General features: G+C 37.3%; 1 protein-coding gene across 5 annotated transcripts in view; it reads left to right on the top strand.

The window, feature by feature from the left end:
* VPS8 (VPS8 subunit of CORVET complex) overlaps positions 1-22851 on the top strand; it is a 285565-nt gene that overhangs the window by 95187 nt on the left and 167527 nt on the right. For all 5 annotated transcript variants that reach the window (XM_043473511.1, XM_043473513.1, XM_043473510.1 and 2 more), the window contains 5 exons: positions 1401-1490; positions 4771-4822; positions 19243-19285; positions 20705-20777; positions 21059-21178. In XM_043473511.1, the coding sequence (XP_043329446.1) occupies positions 1401-1490; positions 4771-4822; positions 19243-19285; positions 20705-20777; positions 21059-21178 (378 nt within the window). The remainder of the gene's footprint in view (positions 1-1400; positions 1491-4770; positions 4823-19242; positions 19286-20704; positions 20778-21058; positions 21179-22851) is intronic.

The following is a 22851-nucleotide window of genomic DNA, read 5'->3' as shown; positions in this document are numbered from 1 at the left end:
AGGAGGAAATGACAACCCACTCCAGTGTTGTTGCCTGGAAAATTCCATGGACAGAGGAGCCTGGCGGGCTATAGTCTATGGTGTTGCAAAGAGTTGGACACGACTGAGCAACTGAACTTGATCCTTCAAGTCATCTCTGTTCCTCTTCTATTTTCTCAAATTGATTTCTATCCATCGTTAACCACTTCAAGCTCCTTTCATCCTTTCTGCTCCTTCTGCCTGCAAAACCCCTCACTTCCACCTCTGCCTTTGGCTTACATACGTGCATCTCTTGTCGTTGTTTAGTCACTCAGTCGTGTCCAACTCTGCGACCCCGTGGACTCCAGCACTCCAGGGTTCCCTGTGCTCCACCATCTCCCAGAGTTTGCTCAAACTCATGTCCATTGAATTGGTGATGCCACCCAACCGTCTCATCCTCTGTCGCCCCTTCTCCTCTAGTCTTCAGTCTTTCCCAGCATCGGGTCTTTTCCACTGAGTCGGCTCTTCACATCAGGTGGCCAAAGTGTTGGAGCTTCAGCATCAGTCCTCCCAGTGAATATTCAGGGTTGATTTCCTTTAGGATTGACTGATTTGATCTCCTTGCTGTCCAAGGGACTCTCAAAAGCCTTCTCCAGCACCACATTTCGAAGGCATCAGTTCTTTGGCACTCAGCTTTTTTTATTGTCCAGCTCTCACATCCATACGTAACTACTGGAAAAACCACAGCTTTGACTATATGGACCTTTGACGACAAAGTAATGTCCCTGCTTTTTAATATTCTGTCTAGGTTCGTCATAGCTTTTCTTCCAAGAACCAAGTGTCTTTTAATTTCATGCATCCGTTAGGTCCTAACTTAAATATTGCTCCCTTAGGGATGACTTTCTGAATACTCCAGACCAAGACAGTTTCCTTTATAGACTTACCACATTTGTAAATGAACTATTTGCATAATTGAGTATCTTCCCCAAGTCATGATTCACATACCATTTTGTGCCCCTTTTGGTGAGTGTCCAGGATGAATGGAAGTGCTGTCAGGGTAGAGACTAGATCTGGATTTGTCTTACCTATTATCCCAATGCTGAGGAGAGGACCTGAATATAAATGTTTAGTAAATATTTGTAGAACTAGTGACCAAAGGTCACTAGAATGGATATGGAAAGGGGGAGGATAGAGAAGAAATAAAATCATATATTGGAGGATGTTTAAAAGTAGCTATTATACTATTTAAAGTAATGTTGAACCTACAACAGCTCTTCCCCTGGCATTGTGTTTGAGTACTTTAATTTCAGGTTTTTTTCAGAGAAGGAATAAGAAAAATTAGGAAAGAGAATTCAAAATCTTACCCATAATTAAAGCTTTGAGGAAAATAATTGGTAAGACTTACTAAATTGTGTGGACCAAGCGACATTTCCTTTTTACAGATAGTTCTCATGTGTTGGGAAAATCGACTATATGATGCTATGATCTATGTCTACAACAGAGGCATGAATGAATTTATTAGTCCAATGGAGGTAAGATTCTTCCTAATTTGTACACATATTTTATATTGTCTATTAATATCTTTTCCCTTCTCTCCATTTGCTTTGAATAGTTTGTCACTTTAAATTGTCTTGTAGGTTTATTAGACTTGCACCCATTGTTGTTCAGGACTTTAGATACTCTTTATAATTTTATACCTTCATATACCTATATGCCATTGCATTCTTTTTATCTGCATAAGTTTTAGGTGTTTAATCCCAGGGAACAATAGATAAAAGCCTGTGAGACTTTTTTTTTTTAAGTTTTGTTTTCTAAAAGATTTTCATATTATTGTAGCTTTTCCAAAAGTTACAAGAAATTTATTCTATACTGTAGAATAGAATGTTTATTAATTATTTATTAATGAATATTAATAAATAATTTATTAATAATCATTCTATTCTATAATAGAGTAATAATCTATTACTATGTATGGAGTAATGGTACTATTGAGTAATGCTGTTTTGTAGCTATATTCTGCTAGGGTAAACTCCTGAAAATGGTGAGAGGTCGTTATTTGTTAATAGCTAATTTGTTGCTTTTCCCATTTCAGAATTTTCTAGCATTCATTAGAATTTCTTATTATCCTTACCTTTAGAAAAGAGCACCTAAAAAGCATTTGGGTTTATTTTTAAAAGAAACAAACCTGTCTCCATCATGTTAGTTCCTTTAAATTTGAAGACAGAATTAAGGGTTATGGATTGTGGATATGTCAGGAAGATCCCCTGGAGGAGGAAATGGCAACCTACTCCAGTATTCTTGCCTGAAGAATCCCATGGACAGAGGAGCCTGGTGGGCGATGGTCCATAGGGTCTTAAAGAGTCAGGCATGACTGAAGCGACTTAGCACGCATGTAGCTCCCTGCCAGCCCACTGTGTTATTGCAGTGCCTTCATTACCTGGGTCAGAAGATCCAGGCGTCTCCTGAAGGCATCAGTCAACATTTTTGCATGTTTAATGAACATCCAAAAGCATTTACAGTTTTTAAGTCAGCAGTCATTCCATGATATTTCAGTTTTCTTTTCACTTGGAAGGTGAATATCCCTCTAATTCATAATTCCTTAACTTTTGTGTACTTCTTTTCTCTTGGTCATTTTCCAGATGAGTGCCACAGCCTTCCCACACTGGTTTTGATTTTGATTGTCTGTGTTTCAAATAAGTATTCTTAACATTTGAACACTTCTCAGCTGCCTCTTCAGTGAGGTCCATGACCTCTGTGCATGCAAAAATGTTCTCCATTTTTAAACCACAATTAAACTATTAAACCACAATTAGGAAGAATTAATGCAGTTTCTAGTTTCTCTCAAAATAATCCCTGCAAACAGATTCTGATTTGATGCATTCTATGTTGACAAAAATGGTTGTGGGGTTTTTGTTATTGCTGCTTTTGAAGTTTTTGTTTTGTGTGGATTTTTTATTGCTCAGAATCTGGTTTGTATTTATAGCTATGCATCTCAGATGGAACACTTTACTGTTGAGGTTGCCTTGGTTTTTTTTTTTTTGAGTAGTTTTCAAGTTTAATGACTTTCAGCAGGAGCTTGGTGTTTGTTATTAAATAGTTATTTGGAGATTTTAGCAGCGGGAAGTTAGAGACATCCTGTGATTGCCCTTTTATAATTCTCTGCCTGTAAAGAAATCACTATTCAGTGTTTAAAGTTTAGTTATTTCAGTTTAAAGAGGTCCAAATTAGAAGAATCTGAAAAAGAATAGATATATGTATATGTATAACTAAATCACTTTGTTGTACACCTGAAACTAACACTGTTGTAGCCACGCATTCCAGGAAGCAAACTCACTCAGAGGACAATGGAGCTAGTGGAGTGCAGTTTATTACACCGGTGGGCCCAGGACAGAGTCTCCCTTAGCCAAGGACCCCGACCGACTTTTGTGAAAACGTTATATTCCTTAAGTGTACTGCTCAAGCCCACGTTCCCATATTCCTTAAACCTAGACTGGAAAGTGTTAAAGGGAGATACAGTCAGGTTACAGCCATGATTCATAATCAGAAGGATCAGCTAGTTATACATTGTAGCCTACCCCAATGGGTGCCATAAAGATGACAAAGGTGACTGACTACGTAGGGGATTATCACATTCTTTTTGGCAATGGGAAATCTTGGTTTGGAATCTGGTGTTTATCAGTCCGGGAGACCAGTTTGGCCGTAGTTATGTTATCCCCTTGGCTACCAGGCACATAGTCCAAAGCTCACTGAAAGTGCAAGATGGAGTTTCCTTCTTTTTCAAGATGGAGTCAGCTCAGCCTGTTCCTTTCCTCCCTTAACACAACATTGTAAGTCAACTATACGCCAATGTGAACTAAAAATTTTAAAAAAAGAGGAACTGTATTGCCTTTTGAAATTTTCTAGTTTTTCTAGAATGAAAGACAGTGTCACCATATTTGAGATGATTACCATAGTCTCTGAAATCTTTCCTTAGTTCTAGTTTTGGCCGGTTCTGATGTAATAGTGCCTTGTGTTGGGAGGGAAAACTTTTCCTCTACCAACTGAAATCCAAATGGTGGGGAGAAGACTGAATTAACTGACAATGAACAGATTGACAGGGGAAAAGACAAGGTTTATTCACACTTGTACTGGGAGAACTCAGAAATGAGTGAATCACTAAACAGTCAGAGGGAGAGGCTTATCTACCAGTTTAACGAAACTTGGAATGTGAGGAGGGAGGGATTTAGGTTTCCTGGGAAAATATGAAGAGCTTTATCAGGCTTTTGATGCTAATGAATAGTTGGATTTGCCCCACTTCCCAGTGCTTAGGGTCTGTCTTCTCCCAAACAGTAAACTTCCTTTCAGGAAGGCCAGCGTAGTTTTGCCATTAATCTTGTATTTTCATAGGCTCTGCTTCCATTTCGACGTCTTTTTCTGTGACTGCTGATTGTTCACATGTTTTCAGCTTACAGTAATCTTTCTTATTATTTTGGTGGGCTACTAATCCTTTGATTTGCTTACTATTTTTTAAAAAATAAAGCTCTTTTAGGAGTCTAAGCATAGCTTATATTAGAAATAATGTTCTCAACAAAGACTTTCTTCTAACTGGTATTTGTTAAATAGTTTCTTTCAGTGAGGAATATGACAACAATGATTATTTCCTAGTGATCCTACTGAAGCAGTTTATGTCCACATTAAAAGTTTTTATATTTAATCTTAATAGCAAATGACTAATTCAATCAGAGAAAGGTGATTATAGCATAAGATGTTAATTATTTTTGGAAATTTTTTTTAAAGATGATGTTGATTGTTCTTCTATTAATTTTCATGCAGAAACTTTTCAGAGTCATTGCACCTCCTTTGAATGCAGGAAAGACGCTAACAGGTATTAATTTTCTAAGCCTTAATGTTTTTCTCTTTTTGGTGATTAAAAATATTATTTAAATAACAGATTTCACCAATTTTATGTGTATGGTGTGAATTTTGATAATTGTACATGATCATATAACAGCTGACATATTCAAATTGTAGAAGGAGCTATATAATTCTGTACTAAAAGGTTTCCTCCTGTCCCTTGTACTCTATTCCCCACAGTCCCATCCCCTGGCATTTTCTGACCTACTGTTTTTTTTTTTTAAACTACTGTTCATGTAAATAGAATTACATAGTATTTAATTTTGGTGTTTTATTTATTTCACTTAGCACAGTGTTTTTGAGATTCATCCATGTTGTTGCATATATAATTTTGTTCCCTTTAGTTGCTGAAAATGGTAATCCGTGAGTTGGATATAATGTCATTGGTTTATCTACTCATGAGTTGAAGGACATTCCAGTTGCTTCTGTTTTGGAGCTATTATAAGTAATGCTGCTCCATTTGTGAATGAGTTTTGTTATGTTTGTAATTAAACTGTTTATTTTGAGGAAATTGTAGATTCACATATAATTGTATGAAATGACACAAGAGATCCTGTATACTGTTTACCCATTTTCCCTCAGTGATAACATCTTGCAAAACTAAAGCAGAGTATCACAAGCAAATATTCACATTGATACAGTCACAAATACTCACATTGATACAGAACAGTTTCATCACCACAGGTATCCCTTATGTTTTTCTTATCCCCCATTGCTGACCCCTAGCTGTGAATAAGTCTTCTTGGGCATGTGTTCATTCTTCTCGGACATCTATCTAGAATTAGAATGGACGGATTGTATAGTAAATATATGTTTTACTTTCTGAAGTATTGCTGTTTGGTTTTTCAAAATGAGTATACTGTTTTACATTCCCATCAGCAGTATGAGAGAGTTCTGATAGCTCCATATCTTTGCAAGCACTTGGTATTGTCAGTCTTTAAAAGTATTTAGCTATTCTAAGTGGGTGGATAATGGTATCTCATTGTGGTTTAAATTTTTATTTCCCTCATGGTTAGTGATGTTCAGCATCTTTTCATGTGCTTTTGCCCATTCACGTACCTTTTTTTGTATGAATCATCCATTTAAATCTTTTAACACTTTCTAGAAAGGTAGAGAAGAGGTATTATTTGACATCATATTATTGAGCTCTGGGTATGTGAAATCTCGACCAGAGCCTTTTAGAGTCCTTATGTAGTCTGGATACAAGGCCTTTTTAAATATGTGTTTCACAAAATTTTTTGCCCAGTCTGTTGCTTACTGTTTTGTTTTCTTAACTGTGTTTTTCAAAGAACAAAAGTTTTCAGTCTTCATGAGGTCCATTTTACTTATTTTGTTTTTCTGTAGTTTTCAACTTTTGGTGTTCTGTTTAAGAAATCTTTGTCCAACTCAACATCATAAAGATTTTATCTTTTGTTTGCTTCTAGCTATATAATAGTTTTCATATTTGTGTTCAGGTTTGTAATACATTTTGAGTCAGTTTTCATATATGATACAAGATGAAGTTCAGGGACTTTTCCCTCTGTAGTTATCAGTTCCCCTACCATTTTTTTGGAAAGATTATCTTGTTTCTAGTGAATTATCTGCACACCTTTTTTGAAAATGTTTTTTTTTTTTTGCAAAAAGTTGATTTTTGTCATAAGTCAACTGACTATGAGTTTATTTCCAAACTTTCTGTTATGTTCCATTGGCCTGTATGTCCGTGCTTAGTTGCTTCAGTTGTGTCCAACTCTGCGACCCTATGGACTGTATCCCACCATGCTCCTCTGTCCATGGGATTCCTCCAGGTAAGAATACTGGAGTGGGTTGCCATTTCCTCCTCCAGGGGATCTTCTCGACCAAGGGATTGAACTCGTGTCTCGTACCTCTCCTGCATTGGCAGGCAGGTGCTTAACCACTAGTGCCACCTGAGAAGTCCAGTGCCAATAATATACTGTCTCGGTTGTAACTTTGTAGTAGGTCTTAAGATCAAGTATCTTTAGTCTTCCAGCTTTATTCTTTTTCAGAATAAAAGGCCCTTTGCCTTCTTGAATGACCTTAAAATCTGCTTATCAGTTTCTTTTAAAAAGCTTACTTGAATTTTGTTTGGAATTGCATTGATTCTATAGGTTAGTTTTGGTGGGGAGGGGATTGCCATCTTAATGTAGAGTCTTCTAATCTATGGATGTATATTTTCCATTTATTTTGGTCTTTTAAAATCAGTTTGTTTTCTCAACTTCTGCAGAAGGACAGCTGGGTGGGACTTTGATAAAGATTGCATCAATTTAGGAAGTGTTGCTATCTTAGCATTATTACTTCTTCCACTTCCATTAACACAGTCTATCTTTCCATTTGTTTGGTCTTGTTTAATTTCTTTCAGTGTTGTGGTTTTCAGTGTACAAGTCATTTACTTCTTTTGCTGAATATATTCCTAGTTTATTTAGTTTGATGCCATTGTAAATGGATTTTTTTAAAAGTTCATTTTCAGAATGTTCATTGGTAGTGTATAGAAATAAAATTTATATATATATATATATATATATATATGTATGTTTGGCTATACCAGAGGCTTCCGGGATCTGAGTTTCCCAACTGGATTTGAACCCCAGCCCCAGAAGTGAGTGTTGAGTCCTAACAATTGGACTACCAGGGAATTTGCAGTAAAGTTGATTATATTGATCTTGTATCTGCATCCTTCATTCACTAGTTCAAATTTTTTAAATGGATTCTTTGGAGTTTTTCACCTATATGATCATGTCATCTGTTAATAAAGTTAATTTTACTTCTTCCTTTCTGATCTGAATTCATTTCATTTTTCTTCCTTAATTGATCTGGCTAGAACCTCCAATACAGTGTTGAGCAGAAGTGGCAAGAATGGACATCCTTAGCTTTTTTCTATCTAAGGGGGAAAGCATTCAATTTTTTACCATTAAGTTCAGTTCAGTCACTCAGTCGTGTCCTACTCTTTGCAACCCCATGAACCGCAGCACGCCAGGCCTCCCTGTCCATCACCAACTCCCAGAGTTTACCCAAACTCATGTCCATTGAGTCGGTGATGCCATCCAACCATCTCATCCTCTGTCATTCCCCTTCTCCTCCTGCCCTCAATCTTTCCCAGCATTAGGGTCTTTTCAAATGAGTCAGCTCTTTGCATCTGGTGGCCAAAGTATTGGAGTTTGAGCTTCAACATCAGTCCTTCCAATGAACACCCAGGACTGATCTCCTTTAGGATAGACTGGTTGGATCTCCTTGCAGTCCAAGGGACTCTCAAGAGTCTTCTCCAACACCACAGTTCAAAAGCACCAATTTTTCGGTGCTCAGCTTTCTTTATAGTCCAACTCTTACATGCATACATGACCACTGGAAAAACCATAGCCTTGACTAGATGAACCTTTGTTGACAAAGTAATGTCGCTGCTTTTTAATATGCTGTCTAGGTTGGTCATAACTTTGCTTCCCAGGAGTAAGTGTCTTTTAATTTCATGGCTGCAGTCACGATCTGCAGTGATTTTGGACCCCCCCCCAAAATAAAGTCTGCCACTGTTTCCACTATTTCCCCATCTATTTCCCATGAAGTGATGGGACCGGATGCCATGAATATGATGTTAATTGTGGGTTTTTCATAGATGGCCTTATCATTTTGAGAAAGTTGCCTTCTGTTCCTAATTTGAGTATTTTTAACATGGAATGGTTGGATTTTATCAACTGCTTTTTTTTTTTTTGCATCTGTTAAGATAATCTTGTGGATTTTATCCTTTATTTTATTGATATGGTTTATAAAGTTGATTCATTTTTGTATGTTAAGTCAGTCTTATGTTCTTGGAATAAATCTCACTTGGTCACAATATAATTGTTTTTACATGTTGTAAGATTGAGGTTGCTAAATTTTTCTGAGAATTTTTTATGGCTGTCTTCATAAAAGATTTTGTTCTATACTTTTCTCATATCTTTTCTTTTTTGTTCTTAGTATCAAGTATATTTGGATATCTTGTTATACTTGCTCATGAAATGAGTTGGGAAGTGTTCACTCTTCTGTCTTTTGGAACAGGTTTTGAAGGATTGGTGTTAATTCTTTAAATATGTGGTAGAATTCATTAATAAAACCATGTGAGCCTGGAATATTTTTTGTTGGAAGTTTTTAAATTACTAGTTCAGTCTCTGCTTGTTAAGTCTGTTCAGATTACTCATTTCTTCTTGAGTCAGTTTTGGTAGTTTTTGTATTTCTAGGAGTTTGTCCATTTAATTTATCATCTAATCTGTTGACATATAGTGGTTATGGTGTTCTCTTAACAATTCTTTCTGTTTCTATAAGGTTTATAGTGATGTCTGTTATTACTAATATTTGTAATTTGAGTCTTCTCTCTTCTTGATCTGTCTAGCTAAAGGTTTGTCAATTTTATTGTTTTTTCCCCAAAGAACTAATTTTGATCTTAGTGATATTATTTTTCTTTGCTCTTTCATTTATTTCTGCTTAGCCTTTATTATTTACTTCATCTTGCCTTGGGTTTATGTATTTATTTTTTTTTGTTTCTTGAGGTGAAAGTCTAGATTATTGATTTGAAATCTTTCTTACTTTTTTTTTTTTTTAAATAGGTGTTTATAGCTGCAAATATCTCTAAGCAATGCTTTAGCTGTGTTCCATAAGTTGTGTCTGTTGTATCTTCATTTTCATTCATCTTGAAGTATTTTATAATTTGCCTTGAGATATTGGTTATTTCGAAGAAGGCAATGGCAACCCACTCCAGTACTCTTGCCTGGAAAATCCCATGGACGGAGGAGCCTGGTAGGCTGCAGTCTGTGGAGTCGCGAAGAATTGGACATGATTGAGCGGCTTCACTTTCACTTTTCACTTTCATGCATTGGAGAAGGAAATGGCAACCCACTCCAGTGTTCTTGCCTGGAGAATCCCAGGGAGGCAGAGCCTGGGGGGCTGCCATCTATGCGGTCACACAGCATCAGACACAACTGAAGCGACTTAGCAGCAGCAGCAGCAGCTTTGGTTATTTCGAAGTGTGTTGTTTAATTTCCACCTATTTTTGGATTTCTCACACTTCCTTCTGATACTGATTTCTCACTTTTTCCCATTGTACTTAGAGAACATACTTTATGTTGTTTCTATTTTTTTAGTTTATTGAAACTTATAGCCAAACATATTCTGGAGAATATCCCAGGTGCACTTGAAGATAATGAATGTGGTTTGTTGTTGAGTAAAATGTTCTGTAGATGTGTGTTAGGTTTAGTTGGCTTATAGTTTTGTTCAAGACTTCTATTTCCTGTTCATCTTCTTCTAATTGTTCTATCCATAATTGAAAAATAAGTATTGAAGTATCTAAATGTTATTGTTGAAATATCTATTTCTTATTTTAGGTCTGTCAGCTTTTATTTTACTTTGGAGTTCTGATGCTGCATTAGACAGTTTACAATTCTGCCTTATTAGCCTTTACTTCCTGCTTGTGCAGATCCTTAAAGTCAGGCATAGGTTGTAAATCTTTTCAGGTCTTTCCTGCATGTGTCCACAGCCCTTTAACTGTACATGTCCATGTACTTCTAGAGTTCCAGAAGTATTTTGGAGATTTTGAAAGCCCTTGAAGACCTCCATTCTCCAGTTTTTCTTTTTAAATTTTCTGGTGGGTCTTTAATCAGTTCCTTCTTGTGCACTGCCTCTGGCACCTGTAAAGTTAAATATCCTTTGAGGATAGTGCTGTTTGCTTCAAGTAAGCTCTGAGTCAGGAAAGAAAAAGATAAGCCCTAGAATGGAGCTTTTAAGTGAGCTACCAGATAGGTTAGACAGTGATAGCTCTCTAAAGGATGGGCTTTCGGGGTACTCCAAACCCATTTTGCCCCCTTGAATGGTTGCATGGGTGCTGGTTTTCACAGCTACCACAGTTGCAAGGCTGTTTGTTGGTTTCAAAGCTATGGTGAAGCTGGGAAAAAGTGAGTGGGACTAGGTAATGTTAAACCACTGTGAAGCTCACTGTTCTTACTGAGATTCAGGCATTTTCCTTGAATTAAACATTCCTAGGATTATTGGAAGACTTAAGTAATTTCGAGAGTTCTGGAAAAGTTGATTTTGATCATATCTGCCAGTGTTCTCTTTGCTTTCATGGAGGAGCAGATTATTGGAGGTTTTCCTTCCATCATCTTATAGGTCAGTCCCTCTGGCTTTTGTTTTTGTTTGGTTTGGCCTTTTTCCTCTCTGTCCTTGTCCTTGGATAGTTTCTGTTGCTCTGCCTTCAGGTTCACTCTCTTTCATGTCAACTCAGCTGTTAAATCCATTCTGAATATTTGTCTTTCATGATCATATTTTATAGTTCTGTAATTTTCACTAGGTTCTTTTTTTATTGCTTCTGTTTCTCTCCAGCATCTCTTCATTTATCTGTTCAAATTTTCATGCTTTGAAACATATTTTGTTTTGTTTCATTGAGGATAAAAGCTGATTTAAAATTCTTATCACTTCTAACGTTTTGTTCATTTCAGGTTTGGACTTGATTTTCTTTTCCCTTAAGACAAACATAATATGTTTTATTTTCTTGTTTCATCACATGAAATATGATGAAATATTTTAGATTGTATCCTGGATATTTGAATGTTACATTATGGAGATTCTGGATTCTTGTTATTTTTTCCACCAATAATTTTTTCTTGTCGTTTTATCAGGTAATTTTCTTGGTTGTGCTTGAATTGCAAACTCTGTTTCTGTTGTGACTCCAGTTTCTTCTCAAAAGGTACTTTGTCCTTAGCTGGTTTGCTTTGATTCTGTTCCATCTGTGTGGCTTAAGGGTCAGTCAATAATGAGGGTAATCAAGTTTGAAGATCCTCTTTCTGGCTTACCTTTTTATAAGATTCTGCTTGACTGTTCACATCACCTAACTTCTCTAGCTCCCCAACCAGAAAGATTGCTGGTTTTCCCACGTGAGCCCCCAGCTGCTACTATGCTTGGCACACAGACTGCACTTGGTCTCAGACTGCAAACCTCCAGTGATGGTAATTTACTTGTGCACGTCCCTGTCTCCTCTCCTCTGAGCACACGAACTCCACACCAAAGCCAACTACTCTAGGACCTTCGGGGTGAACTCTCGTCTTGGTTCTGACTTTTTCTCTCTAGATGAGCTGCTCTGACTGTTGTTCATACACAGCAGCTTAGGGATTAGTCACTAATATGGGTAGATAGTTTGAAGATCCCCTCTTTGACTCTTTTATTTTGAGATTTCACTGGTCTCTTCCACATTCATGGTTTCCTTCACTTTTCTGGTACCCTCTCCCAGAAAGATTAGTTTTCCTTCTGTTACAGCCTCTCTGTGCAGTTACTTGCCTGGGTGCCAGTCTGTCCTGTTCCCAGTGAATGTGAACTTCCTGCCAGATTTGTCTACTACTTCTGTTCCCTCTTCAGTACCTTCAGGTAGCTTTTCATATAATGTCCAGGTTTTGTAGTTTTTTCTTTCTGTAAGGACAGGAGCAGGGAAGATCATTTGGTAGAGTCTTAATCCCTCATTATTCTTAGTCCCTTTTCAGTAGCCCTGAAACTAATCCTTTTGAAACAAACTTGAAAATTACCTTTCATGTATATGTGGAGCAAAAGTGAAAGCAGAATATAAAAAACTCCATGTTCTGGTTCATAAAGCACAACAAATTTAAAAGAATAGAAATCATATAAATCCTGCTCTCAGACCATAATGGAATTAAACTAGAAAATACTAAGAGAAAGAAAGCTGCTGCTGCTGCTAAGTCACTTCAGTTGTGTCTGACTCTGCGCGACCCCAGAGACGGCAGCCCACCAGTCTCCCCTGTCCCTGGGAGTCTCCAGGCAAGAACACTGGAGTGGGTTGCCATTTCCTTCTCCAATGCATGAAAGTGAAAAGTGAAAGTGAAGTCGCTAGCCGTGTCCGACTCTTGGCGACCCCATGGACTGCAGCCTACCAGGCTCTTCCATCCATGGGATTTTCCAGGCAAGAGTACTAGAGTGGGTTGCCATTTCCTTCTCCAGAAAGAAAGCTGGGAAGTCTCCAAATACTTGGAGATTAAACAACACACTTCTAAATAATACATGGACAAAGGAGAAATCTCAAGAGAAATTTAACAGTATTTTGAAATAAATGAAAATACTTACAAAAATTTGTGAGAGGCAGCTAACACAGAGCTTCAAGGAAAATTTATAACATTGAATGCATATGTTAGAGAAGAAGAAAGATCTAAAATCAATACTCTAAGCTTTACCTTAGGAACTTAGAAAAAGAAGAACAAATTAGATCAAAGTTAGCAAAAGAAAAATAATGAAAATTAGAATAGAAATTAATAAAACTGAAAATAAGAAATCAGTTGAGAAAATTGTTGATTTTGAGGGTGTTTGGTGAAAACCAAAAGCTCTTTCTTTGAAAAGATCAATAAAATCTGAGCCTCTAGCCGGGCTAGCTTGTATAAAAAGAAGACACAAAATTACTAATGTCAGAAATGGAAGAAGGGATAGCTGTCCAAATCCTATGGGCATTAGAAGAGTAATAATAAGAGTATTATGCACAATTCTATGCCCATAAGTTTGATAACCCTAATGAAACAGGCCAATTTTTTGTAAGATACAATTTGCCCAAACTCGCACAAGAAGAAATAGGTAATCTGAATAAGCCTGTACCTATTAAAGAAATTGAACCAGTAATGAATAACCTTCCAAAACAGAAAACACTAGGTCTAGTGTGTTTCACTGATGAATTTTGCTAAACTTAAATTTAAGGGAGAAGTTATACCAATTGTCTACAATCTCTCAGAAGACAGAACTCAGGGAATATTTTCTAGCTTTTTCTATGAGGCCTGATACCAAAACCAAGACATTGTAAGGAAATAAAACTTAGAGACCAGTATTTCTCATGAATATAAAAACAAAAATTCTCAGCAAAATATTAGCAAATTGAATCTGTCAAGTTATAAAAAGAATTATACACCACAACTAAGTGAGGTTTATCCCAGGTGTGCAAGGCTGCCTCAACATTTGAAAGTCAGTTAATGTATTTCATCACATCACTAGAATGAGAGAAGAAAAATCACATGATCATATCAGTAGATGCTGAAAAAGCATTTAACGAAGTTCAGCTCCTATTCATGATAAAAACTCTCAGCAAATTAGGAATAGAGGAAGACTTGTGGAACTTGATAAAGAACATCTACAAAATACCTACAGCTAATGTATTTACTGGTGAGAAATTTAGTGCTGAGGAGCAAGGCAAGGATGTCCTTTTCTTACCACTGCTTTTCAACATCATACTGAAAGTCTTAGCTAGTGCAGAAAGATAAGGAAATAAAAGGTATATGGATTGGAAAGGAAGAAATAAAACTGTTTACAGGTAACATGATCATTTATGTAGAAAGTCTGAAATAATTGACCCCAAAACTCCTGAAACTGATTAGCAGTTGTTGCAAGTTTGCAGATACAAAGTTAATATACAGAAGGCAGTCACTTTACTGTATACCTTCTGTGAACAAGTGGAATTCAAAAATAAAAGCACACTGCCATTTATCCGTTAAGTTCAGTTGCTCAGTCATGTCTGACTTTTTGCATCCCCATGGACTGCAGCACGCCAGGCTTCCCTGTCCATCACCAACTCCCGAAGCTTGCTCAAACTCATGTCCATCAAGTCGGTGATGCCATCCAACCATCTCATTTTCTGTTGTCCCCTTCTCCTCCTGCCTTCAACCTTTCCCAGTATCACGGTGTTTTCCAGTGAGTCAGTTCTTTGCATCAGGTGGCCAAAGTATTGGAGCTTCAGCTTTAGCGTCTGTCCTTCCAATGAATATTCAGGACTGATTTCCTTTAGGATAGACTGGTTTGATCTCCTTGCAGTCCAAGGAACTCTCAAGAATCTTCTCCAACACCACAATTCAAAGGCATCAATTCTTTGGCGCTCAGCTTTCTTTATAGTCCAACTCTCACATCCATATATGACTGCTGGAAAAACCATAGCTTTGACTAGATGGACCTTTGTTGCCAAAGTAATGTCTCTGCTTTTTATTTATTTATTTTTTGTCTCTGCTTTTTAATATGCTGTCTAGGTTGGTCATAACTTTTCTTCCAAGGAGTAAGTGTCTTTTTAATTTCATTGTATTTCATGGTATAAATACCATTTATATTAGTACCCTTATGTATAAATCTGACAAAGTATGTACAAGATCTAAATGAGGACAACTACAAAACTCTGATGAAAGATATCAAAGAACTCAAGAAATGGAGAGATATTCTGTGTTCATGGATAGGAAGACTCAATGCTGTCATGATGTCATTTTGTACCAGATTGGTCTACAGGTTCAGTGCAATCCCAATCAAAATCCCAGCAACTTATTTTTTGGATATTAATAGTCTTATTCTGAAATGTTTATGGAGAAGCAAAAGACTCAGGTTAGCTAAAACAGTATTGAGAGAGAAGAACAAAGTTGGAGGACTGACACTACCTAACTTCCAGATTTAATGTAAACCTACTATAATCAAGACAATGTGGTGTTGGCAAAAGAATAAAAAAAATAGATTGGTAGAACAAAATAGTTCAGAAATAGACTCTCATAAACATCGTGGACTGATCTTTGAAGAAGCTTTTGGTGTAAAGATAGTCTTTTCAACAAATGGTGCTGGAAAAATTGGATATCCACGTGCAAAGTGGCAGCTTTTTAATATGCTGTCTAGGTTGGTCATAGCTTTTCTTCCAAGGAGCAAACCTGAATCTAGTGAATCTAGACACAGACCTTACACTTTTCGCAAAAATTAACTCACAGTGGACCATAGACCTAATGGGAAAATGCAAAACTGTAAAGTATCTAGAAGACAACACAGGCAGTAATTTAATTGACTACTGTAGTCATGGTAATGAATGTTTAGATACAGCACTATCCATGAAAGAAAGATTATTATCCATGAAAGAAGTAATTGATAAGCTGTGCTTCTCTAAAAGTAAAAACTTCTGCTCTGCAAATGACAACAAGAGAATGAGAAGGTAATCCAGACTGGGAGAAAATATTTTACAGAAGACTCTTACCCAAAATATATATAAATAACTCTTAAAACTTGACAATAAGAAAATGAATAACCCATTAAACAATGAACAAAGACTTGAACAGACATCTCAAAGGAGATATACAGATGGCAAGTAAGCATATTGAAAGATGTTCAGCACCATTAGGGAATTACAGATTAAAACAGCGATGGGGTGCCAGCACACACCCCCATTCAGTTCAGTTCAGTCGCTCAGTTGTGTCCGAGTCTTTGCGACCCCGTGAATCACAGCACGCCAGGCCTCCCTGTCCATCACCAACTCCCGGAGTCTCCCCAAACCCATGTCCATCGAGTCAGTGATGCCATCCAGCCATCTCATCCTCTGTCATCCCCTTCTCCTCCTGCCCCCAATCCTTCCCAGCATCAGGGTCTTTTCCAGTGAGTCAGCTCTTCGCATGAGGTGGCCAAAGTGTTGGAGTTTCAGCTTCAACATCAGTCCTTCCAATGAACACCCAGGACTGATATCCTTTAAGATGGACTGGTTGGATCTCCTTGCAGTTCAAGGGACTCTGAGTCCAAGAGTCTTCTCCAACACCACAGTTCAAAAGCATCCATTCTTCAACACTCAGCTTTCTTCACTGTCCAATTCTCACATCCATACATGACCACTGGAAAAATCATAGCCTTGACGAGACAGACCTTTTTTGGCAAAGTAATGTCTCTGCTTTTAAATATGCTATCCAGGTTGGTCATAACTTTCCTTCCAAGGAGTAAGTGTCTTTTAATTTCATGGCTGCAATCACCATCTGCAGTGATTTTGGAGCCCAGAAAAATAGTCTGACACTGTTTCTGCTATTTTCCCGTCTATTTTCCATGAAGTGATGGGGGCCATATGCCATGATCTTCGTTTTCTGAATGTTGAGCTTTAAGCCAACTTTTTCACTCTCCTCCTTCACTTTCATCAAGAGGCTGTTTAGTTCCTCTTCACTTTCTGCCATAAGAGTGGTGTCGTCTGCATATCTGAGGTTATTGATATTTCTCCTGGCAGTCTTGATTCCAGCTTGTGCTTCGTCCAGCCCAGCATTTCTCATGATGAACTCTGCATAAATGTTAAATAAGCAGGGTGACAATATACAGCCTTGACATACTCCTTTTCCTATTTGGAACCAGTCTGTTGTTCCATGTCCAGTTCTGACTGTTGCTTCCTGACCTGCATATAGGTTTCTCAAGAGGCAGGTCAGATGGTCTGGTATTCCCATCTCTTTGAGAATTTTCCACAGTTTATTGTGATCCACACAGTCAAAGGCTTTGGCGTAGTCAAGAAAGCATAAATAGATGTTTTTCTGGAACTCTCTTGCTTTTTTGATGATCCGGCGGGTGTTGGCAATTTGATCTCTGGTTCCTCTGCCTTTTCTAAAACCAGCTTGAACATCTAGAAGTTCACAGTTCACGTATTGCTGAAGCCTGGCTTGGAGAATTTTGAACATTACTTTACTAGCGTGTGAGATGAGTGCAATTGTGCGGTAGTTCGAGCCCCCATTAGAATGGCTGAAATCTGAAACGGCAACACCACCAAATGCTGACTAGGATGTGGAGCAATAGGAACTCCCATTTATTGCTAGTGGAAATGGAAAATGGTATTGCCACTGTGGAAGACAGTTTGGCAATTGCTTATAAAACTAAACATGCTTTTACTGTGTGATCCAGCAACTGCACTCATTTACCCAAAGGAGTTGAAAATCTATCTCCACAAAGGCCTCACTACAAATGTGGATAGTAGCTCTCTTCGTAACTGCCTGAACTTGGAAGCAACCAAGATGTCCTTTAGTAGGTGAATGAGTGAATCAACTTGGTACATTCATACAATGAAATATCATTAAGTACCAAAAATAAATGAGCTATCAAGCCATGAAAAGATGTGGAGGAAAATTAAATGCATTACTGAGTGAAAGAAGCCAGTCTGAAAAGGCGACTACTTATGATTCCAATTATCTGACATGATGCAAAAGGCAAAACCATGGAGAGAATAAAAGAATCAGCATTTGTTAGGAGTTAAAGGGAATGGAAGGACAAATAGGTAGAGCAGAGGAGTTTTAGGGCAGTGAAACTATTCTGTGATATTATAATGGTGGATATGTGTTACTATACATTTGTCAAAACCCATAGAGTGTACAGGGCTTCCCTGGTAGCTCAGATGGTAAAGAACCTGCCTGCAGTGCAGGAGACCCAGGCTCATTCCCTGAGTCAGGAAGGTCTCCTGGAGAAGAGAATGGCAATCCACTCCAGTATTCTTGCCTGGAGAATTCCATGGGCAGACCGTGGTGTCACAAAGAGTTGAACACGACTGAGTGAATGACACACTATAGAGTGTACAGCACCAAGAGTGAGCCTTACTGTAAACTGTGGACTTTGGCGGTCCTCAGGTGATACGCTAGTGTGTGTTCATTGATGACAAGGAAGGTCTCACTGGGGCAGAGTATTGGTAGTGGTGGAGGTTGTGTGGTGTAGGAATGAGGGAAATACAAGAAATCTCTATACCTCCGTCTCAATTTTGCTGTAACATGATTAAAACTTCTCTTAAAAAAGTAAAAGTTTATTGATTGGAAAAAATGTGTGGAATTGAAGCAGAATGTAATTATGAGCAATTCAAGTTTATTTACATGTACAACAACACAGACTTGGAGTCTTTACAAAGGATTATTGATTAAAAGATGTACCCTTGCTTGTATTATTCCAGTATTGTCAAAAATTTCAGTTCATCAGTATTACCAACCATAAATTCCTACCAACCATAAGGATTGCTGATCACTTCACCCCTTCTTGATGCTCTTATACTATTCTTTGTTAACTTTGATCTTTTGGCCTAAAACTTGGTCTAATTATGTTTCCAGTTTCTTTTAACCAAGAAATAAATTTATACTACCATATGACAGAATCTTAGACATAACTTTAGGATACAAAAGGTCATAAAGAGTGTTTAGTCTTAAGTTTCTTAAACATTTGTGAACACTGACCTTTAGCCTAGAATATTGTAGATAGTAAGAGTCCATGTTGCAAATGAGAAGGCATTGAAATTATACCTTAATATTAATTAGTTAATTTGTCAAATCATTGCCTGTTCAACACCTTCTCTTGGCCCAAGCTATTAGTTAAGCCAACAATACATAGATCTCTATACAAGGTTTACACCTTTTTTTGTATGTGTACCCTTGAATGACTGACTGATTTTGTGTCTGTGAAAAGAATCTATCAGAAATTCTTAAAAAAAAAGAAAAAAAGTATTAATTAAAGTGGTCTTATCTCACTTTCCTATTGTTTGGGAATATACCTAGAGCACCTTAAATGCCAAAGGGTTTTTTTTTTTTTGGTAGTTGTTGTTTCCATATAAAGATTATATTTCTAAAAAGCTTTTGAGAGAGAATTGCTAAAGATACTTTTCTATTTTAGATGAGCAAGTTGTTATGGGCAACAAGCTTCTTGTATATATTAGGTAAGAGGTTTTTAATTTACTTATGTGTGTATGCTTCTTTTATAAAACTTCTTCTGTATTCTCAGAGGTACTGTCATCTCTTCATCTGTATAGTGCTTTCATATTTCAGTGTTCTTTCATGTACAGCCGTGCTTCTGAACAGTCAGTAATTCTGTCCCCCACCCTTGCTCTCCTCTGCCATATATTTGCAATGTCTAAAGACATTTTGCTTTGTCACAACTGGTGTTGGGAGAGATGCTACTGGCATTTAATGCATAGAGGCCAGGGATGCTGCTTAGCATTCTGCAGTGAACAGGATAGTCCCCACAGCAAAGAATACCGAAATATCAGTAGGGCAGAGGTTGAGAAATCTTGATACAGAGTATTTCACTTTTACTACCAAGTCTATGGGATATGTTTTTGTCCATATTTTATGTAAAAGGGCAAGAAATTAGTTTGCATCATGAACAAAGTTAGTGACTGAAGTAAGCAGAAATGTTTATCTATTTATTCCTGAATCATAATTCTTCTGATAGACTATGCAGGCTCAGAATTGTGTCCTAATAGAGCTTTTACATAGATAACTGGCAGGCAAGCAGGCAAGCAGGAAGGTGGCAGAACCTGCTGGCACATCATTTTAGTTTCTGTATGCATCAGAGTTAACTTTGAGACCTCTTTCAAATTTGTTACATCGATTCTTTAGTATAGGAGAACATGAGTAGCATTTACCTTGCTCTTTATCATCTGCACTTTCAACTTTTTAGAATATGCTGGTACCCAGCTGTCTGTAACATTCAAAATTGATGACTACTTCAAAGAGGTTTAAAATTTACTCCTCCCCACCCCCCTGCCACCAAAATAAGGACATAGTCAGAAGACAGTTTATAACTCAGCCCCCAGAGCTAGTCATTAGCCATTAGGAAGGTCTGGTTTGGAGGTAAAACCATACAGTTAATTTCTCATGAGATTCTAATTCTCCCCAAAAGGCTTGTCCGATTACAAATATTTTTTAGCCTAGCTCATTCCCCATCTTTATTCACCATTCTTAGAACCACTGGATTTAAAAGTCTCTGCAAACCTGAGGCTTTTACCTGTTAACAGTATAATGATGCTGTCAGATTCTTTCCAGATGCTGGGTGTGAGACTTTTAGGTAATCTGTCCTTATTCCTTCTTGTTCATTTAGTGCAGCTTGGGTTTTTCTTAGGAAAAATAAAAAGAAATTAAAGTCATTAGTCACAGGATGTGTTATTTCACCACCACCTTCTGTCACCCACGTTTTCTGAACTGGCTATCATCTCCATCTGGGTTTGGACCTGACCTAACTGACAAGAGCTGAGCCTGCTTAAACATCAGACTAGTATCTTGTGTTTGAGAACAGTGTGTTCCCAGGAAGTTAGCCCATTAAGAGTCACCAAATCCATTCAATTCTTCTCTTCTAGCTGCTGTCTAGCAGGTCGTGCCTATCCCCTGGGTGACATCCCTGAAGATCTTGTTCCCTTGGTTAAAAACCAGGTTGGTGCATTTTCATAACATTTTTACTCTCTTAAAATGCAATAAAGACAAATTGTAATTGAGGGTTACACATGGGTCCGGAGCTATCTGCTATGACAGGAGAGAGCCTGCACACCAACATTGGAGCCAGTAATTAGAGCTGAGAGAGGTTAGAGAATTATAACCCAGTGACAATTTAAACTAAATTCAACCTGGTTTTATTTTATACAAATGGGAATCATTGCTTCAGCAAGATACTTTGTGAGAAAAGAATAAACTTTTTTTTTTTCCCCAACTTGCAGGTTTTTGAATTTCTAATTCGCCTGCATTCAACAGAAGCTCCCCCTGAAGAAGAAATCTATCCCTATATTCGGACTTTGCTGCATTTCGACACACGAGAATTTCTAAATGTATTGGCGCTGGTAAGAAATACTGTGATTCTAAGATATTTTTAAAAGGAGTTGAGGTGATAATTATTTTTAATAGAAAGAAAGATGAATAGTAGTCCTTAGGTACAGTTTTTATGCCCTAGTAGTAAGTCAGGGTCTCAAATGTTTAATCTTGTGCCATCCATAATTTCTAATTCTTTTTCTCCTTCCTACCCTTCCTTTCCTGCTTTCTTCCCCTCTCTTTCCTTCCTCCCTGAGTGTTTGTCTATGTCTGTCTGTATGTCTCTTTCTGACACATCCGTATTAAAAAGTTAAAGCAGAGTTAGATGTGGTAAATCCTTGATTTCGTAAATTGTTATTGTTTGCATACTAAAGATGGCAGATTGCTTTGAATGACATGTGGTGGTGATGATAGTAGAAGTGACTGGAGTTGAAATGGAACATGGAAGCTTCCTGCTGAAAAAATACCCTTATACCTATTTTTATTAAAGAGAGGTCTGGGTAAGCCAGATTCTCTGTGAAAATGCCCCCAAGGGAATAATTATATAAAACATGATATATCTTCCTAATTAAGCCATATTGTAGTTGTTTTTTAAAAAGCTTTTGATAATGTGGACAGTGCTTATATTTTAGTGTCTAGTAAAACAGCAGACTCACAAATTTTAAAAAAAATATTGTATGTGCACAGTATTTGAAGGAAATAGGAAGGAAGTATATCTAAATATTAATAGTGATTATATCTGTGAGATGAAGTAAATTTATTTAATGAACATATAATGCTCTTATTATAAGTTGAATAATAAACTGTTAAATTTTTTTAAAGTGCCTGTGAGAAGGTTGAGATTCCACTCACATCACATTTTGCATTAGTTTAATTGGAAAATCTGATTTCAGAAGTAGTAACTTTAGTAGCAGAGGAAGAAGGGAAAAGAAACTTAGAAAGTGAAAGTCAAATCTAGTTGGTTTAGGAGACTTTAGACATCCAGAATACAATGTAAGTGTACTTAGTGTCTGGCCTGGAGGAAAAAAGAAACAAGAAGTGGTAGGGCAGGGGTTCAGAAAACATCCTAGAGAGCATCAAAGAATTTTACTTAGTTTTCATTTTTCAAAGGTCTGTCATGGCACTGAAGATCATTTGGGATTATGCTTATGTCTAAATTATGACATTGACATTGATAGTAAGACTGCAATAAAATCTCTGTCATTTACTTGACAAATATTTGCCAAGTATGTCACACATACTGTACTAACTGTGTATGTACCCTGGGCTGACAGGATATAAACCTTGCCTTTGTGGAGGAAGAGGATCCAGCTTGTAGATAAGTAACTATAGCATGGTGTAAGACATGTCACCAGAGATATGCAGAATACTGTAAGAACATTTAGGAGGGGGATCTAATGGAAGGGTCAGGAAGATGTCTTGGATGAAATGATGTCGATGGTGAGTCACACAGGATGTGTAGAAGTCTGGTTAAGGATAGGGAAAAGTATTTCAGGTAGAAGGACAGAGTATGTAGAAAGACCTGGAAATAAGATAGAGCAGTGTGTGTTAAGGTAATTGAAAAAAATTCAGTATGGCCACATCTTTAAGTGTAAGGAATTTCTGTGGAGAGAGAGAAAGCCAGAGAGGCAGGTAGAGACTGAGTTTTCTTATCCATGGTAGGAAGTTTGGACTTTATAGTCACTGAAGCCTTTTGCCTTACTTA

The sequence above is a fragment of the Cervus canadensis genome, chromosome 7, assembly GCF_019320065.1.
Source record: "Cervus canadensis isolate Bull #8, Minnesota chromosome 7, ASM1932006v1, whole genome shotgun sequence".
Taxonomy (NCBI): domain Eukaryota; kingdom Metazoa; phylum Chordata; class Mammalia; order Artiodactyla; family Cervidae; genus Cervus; species Cervus canadensis.
Note: the sequence above shows the minus strand (reverse complement) of the source record. Positions and strands in the feature narration are given on the sequence as shown.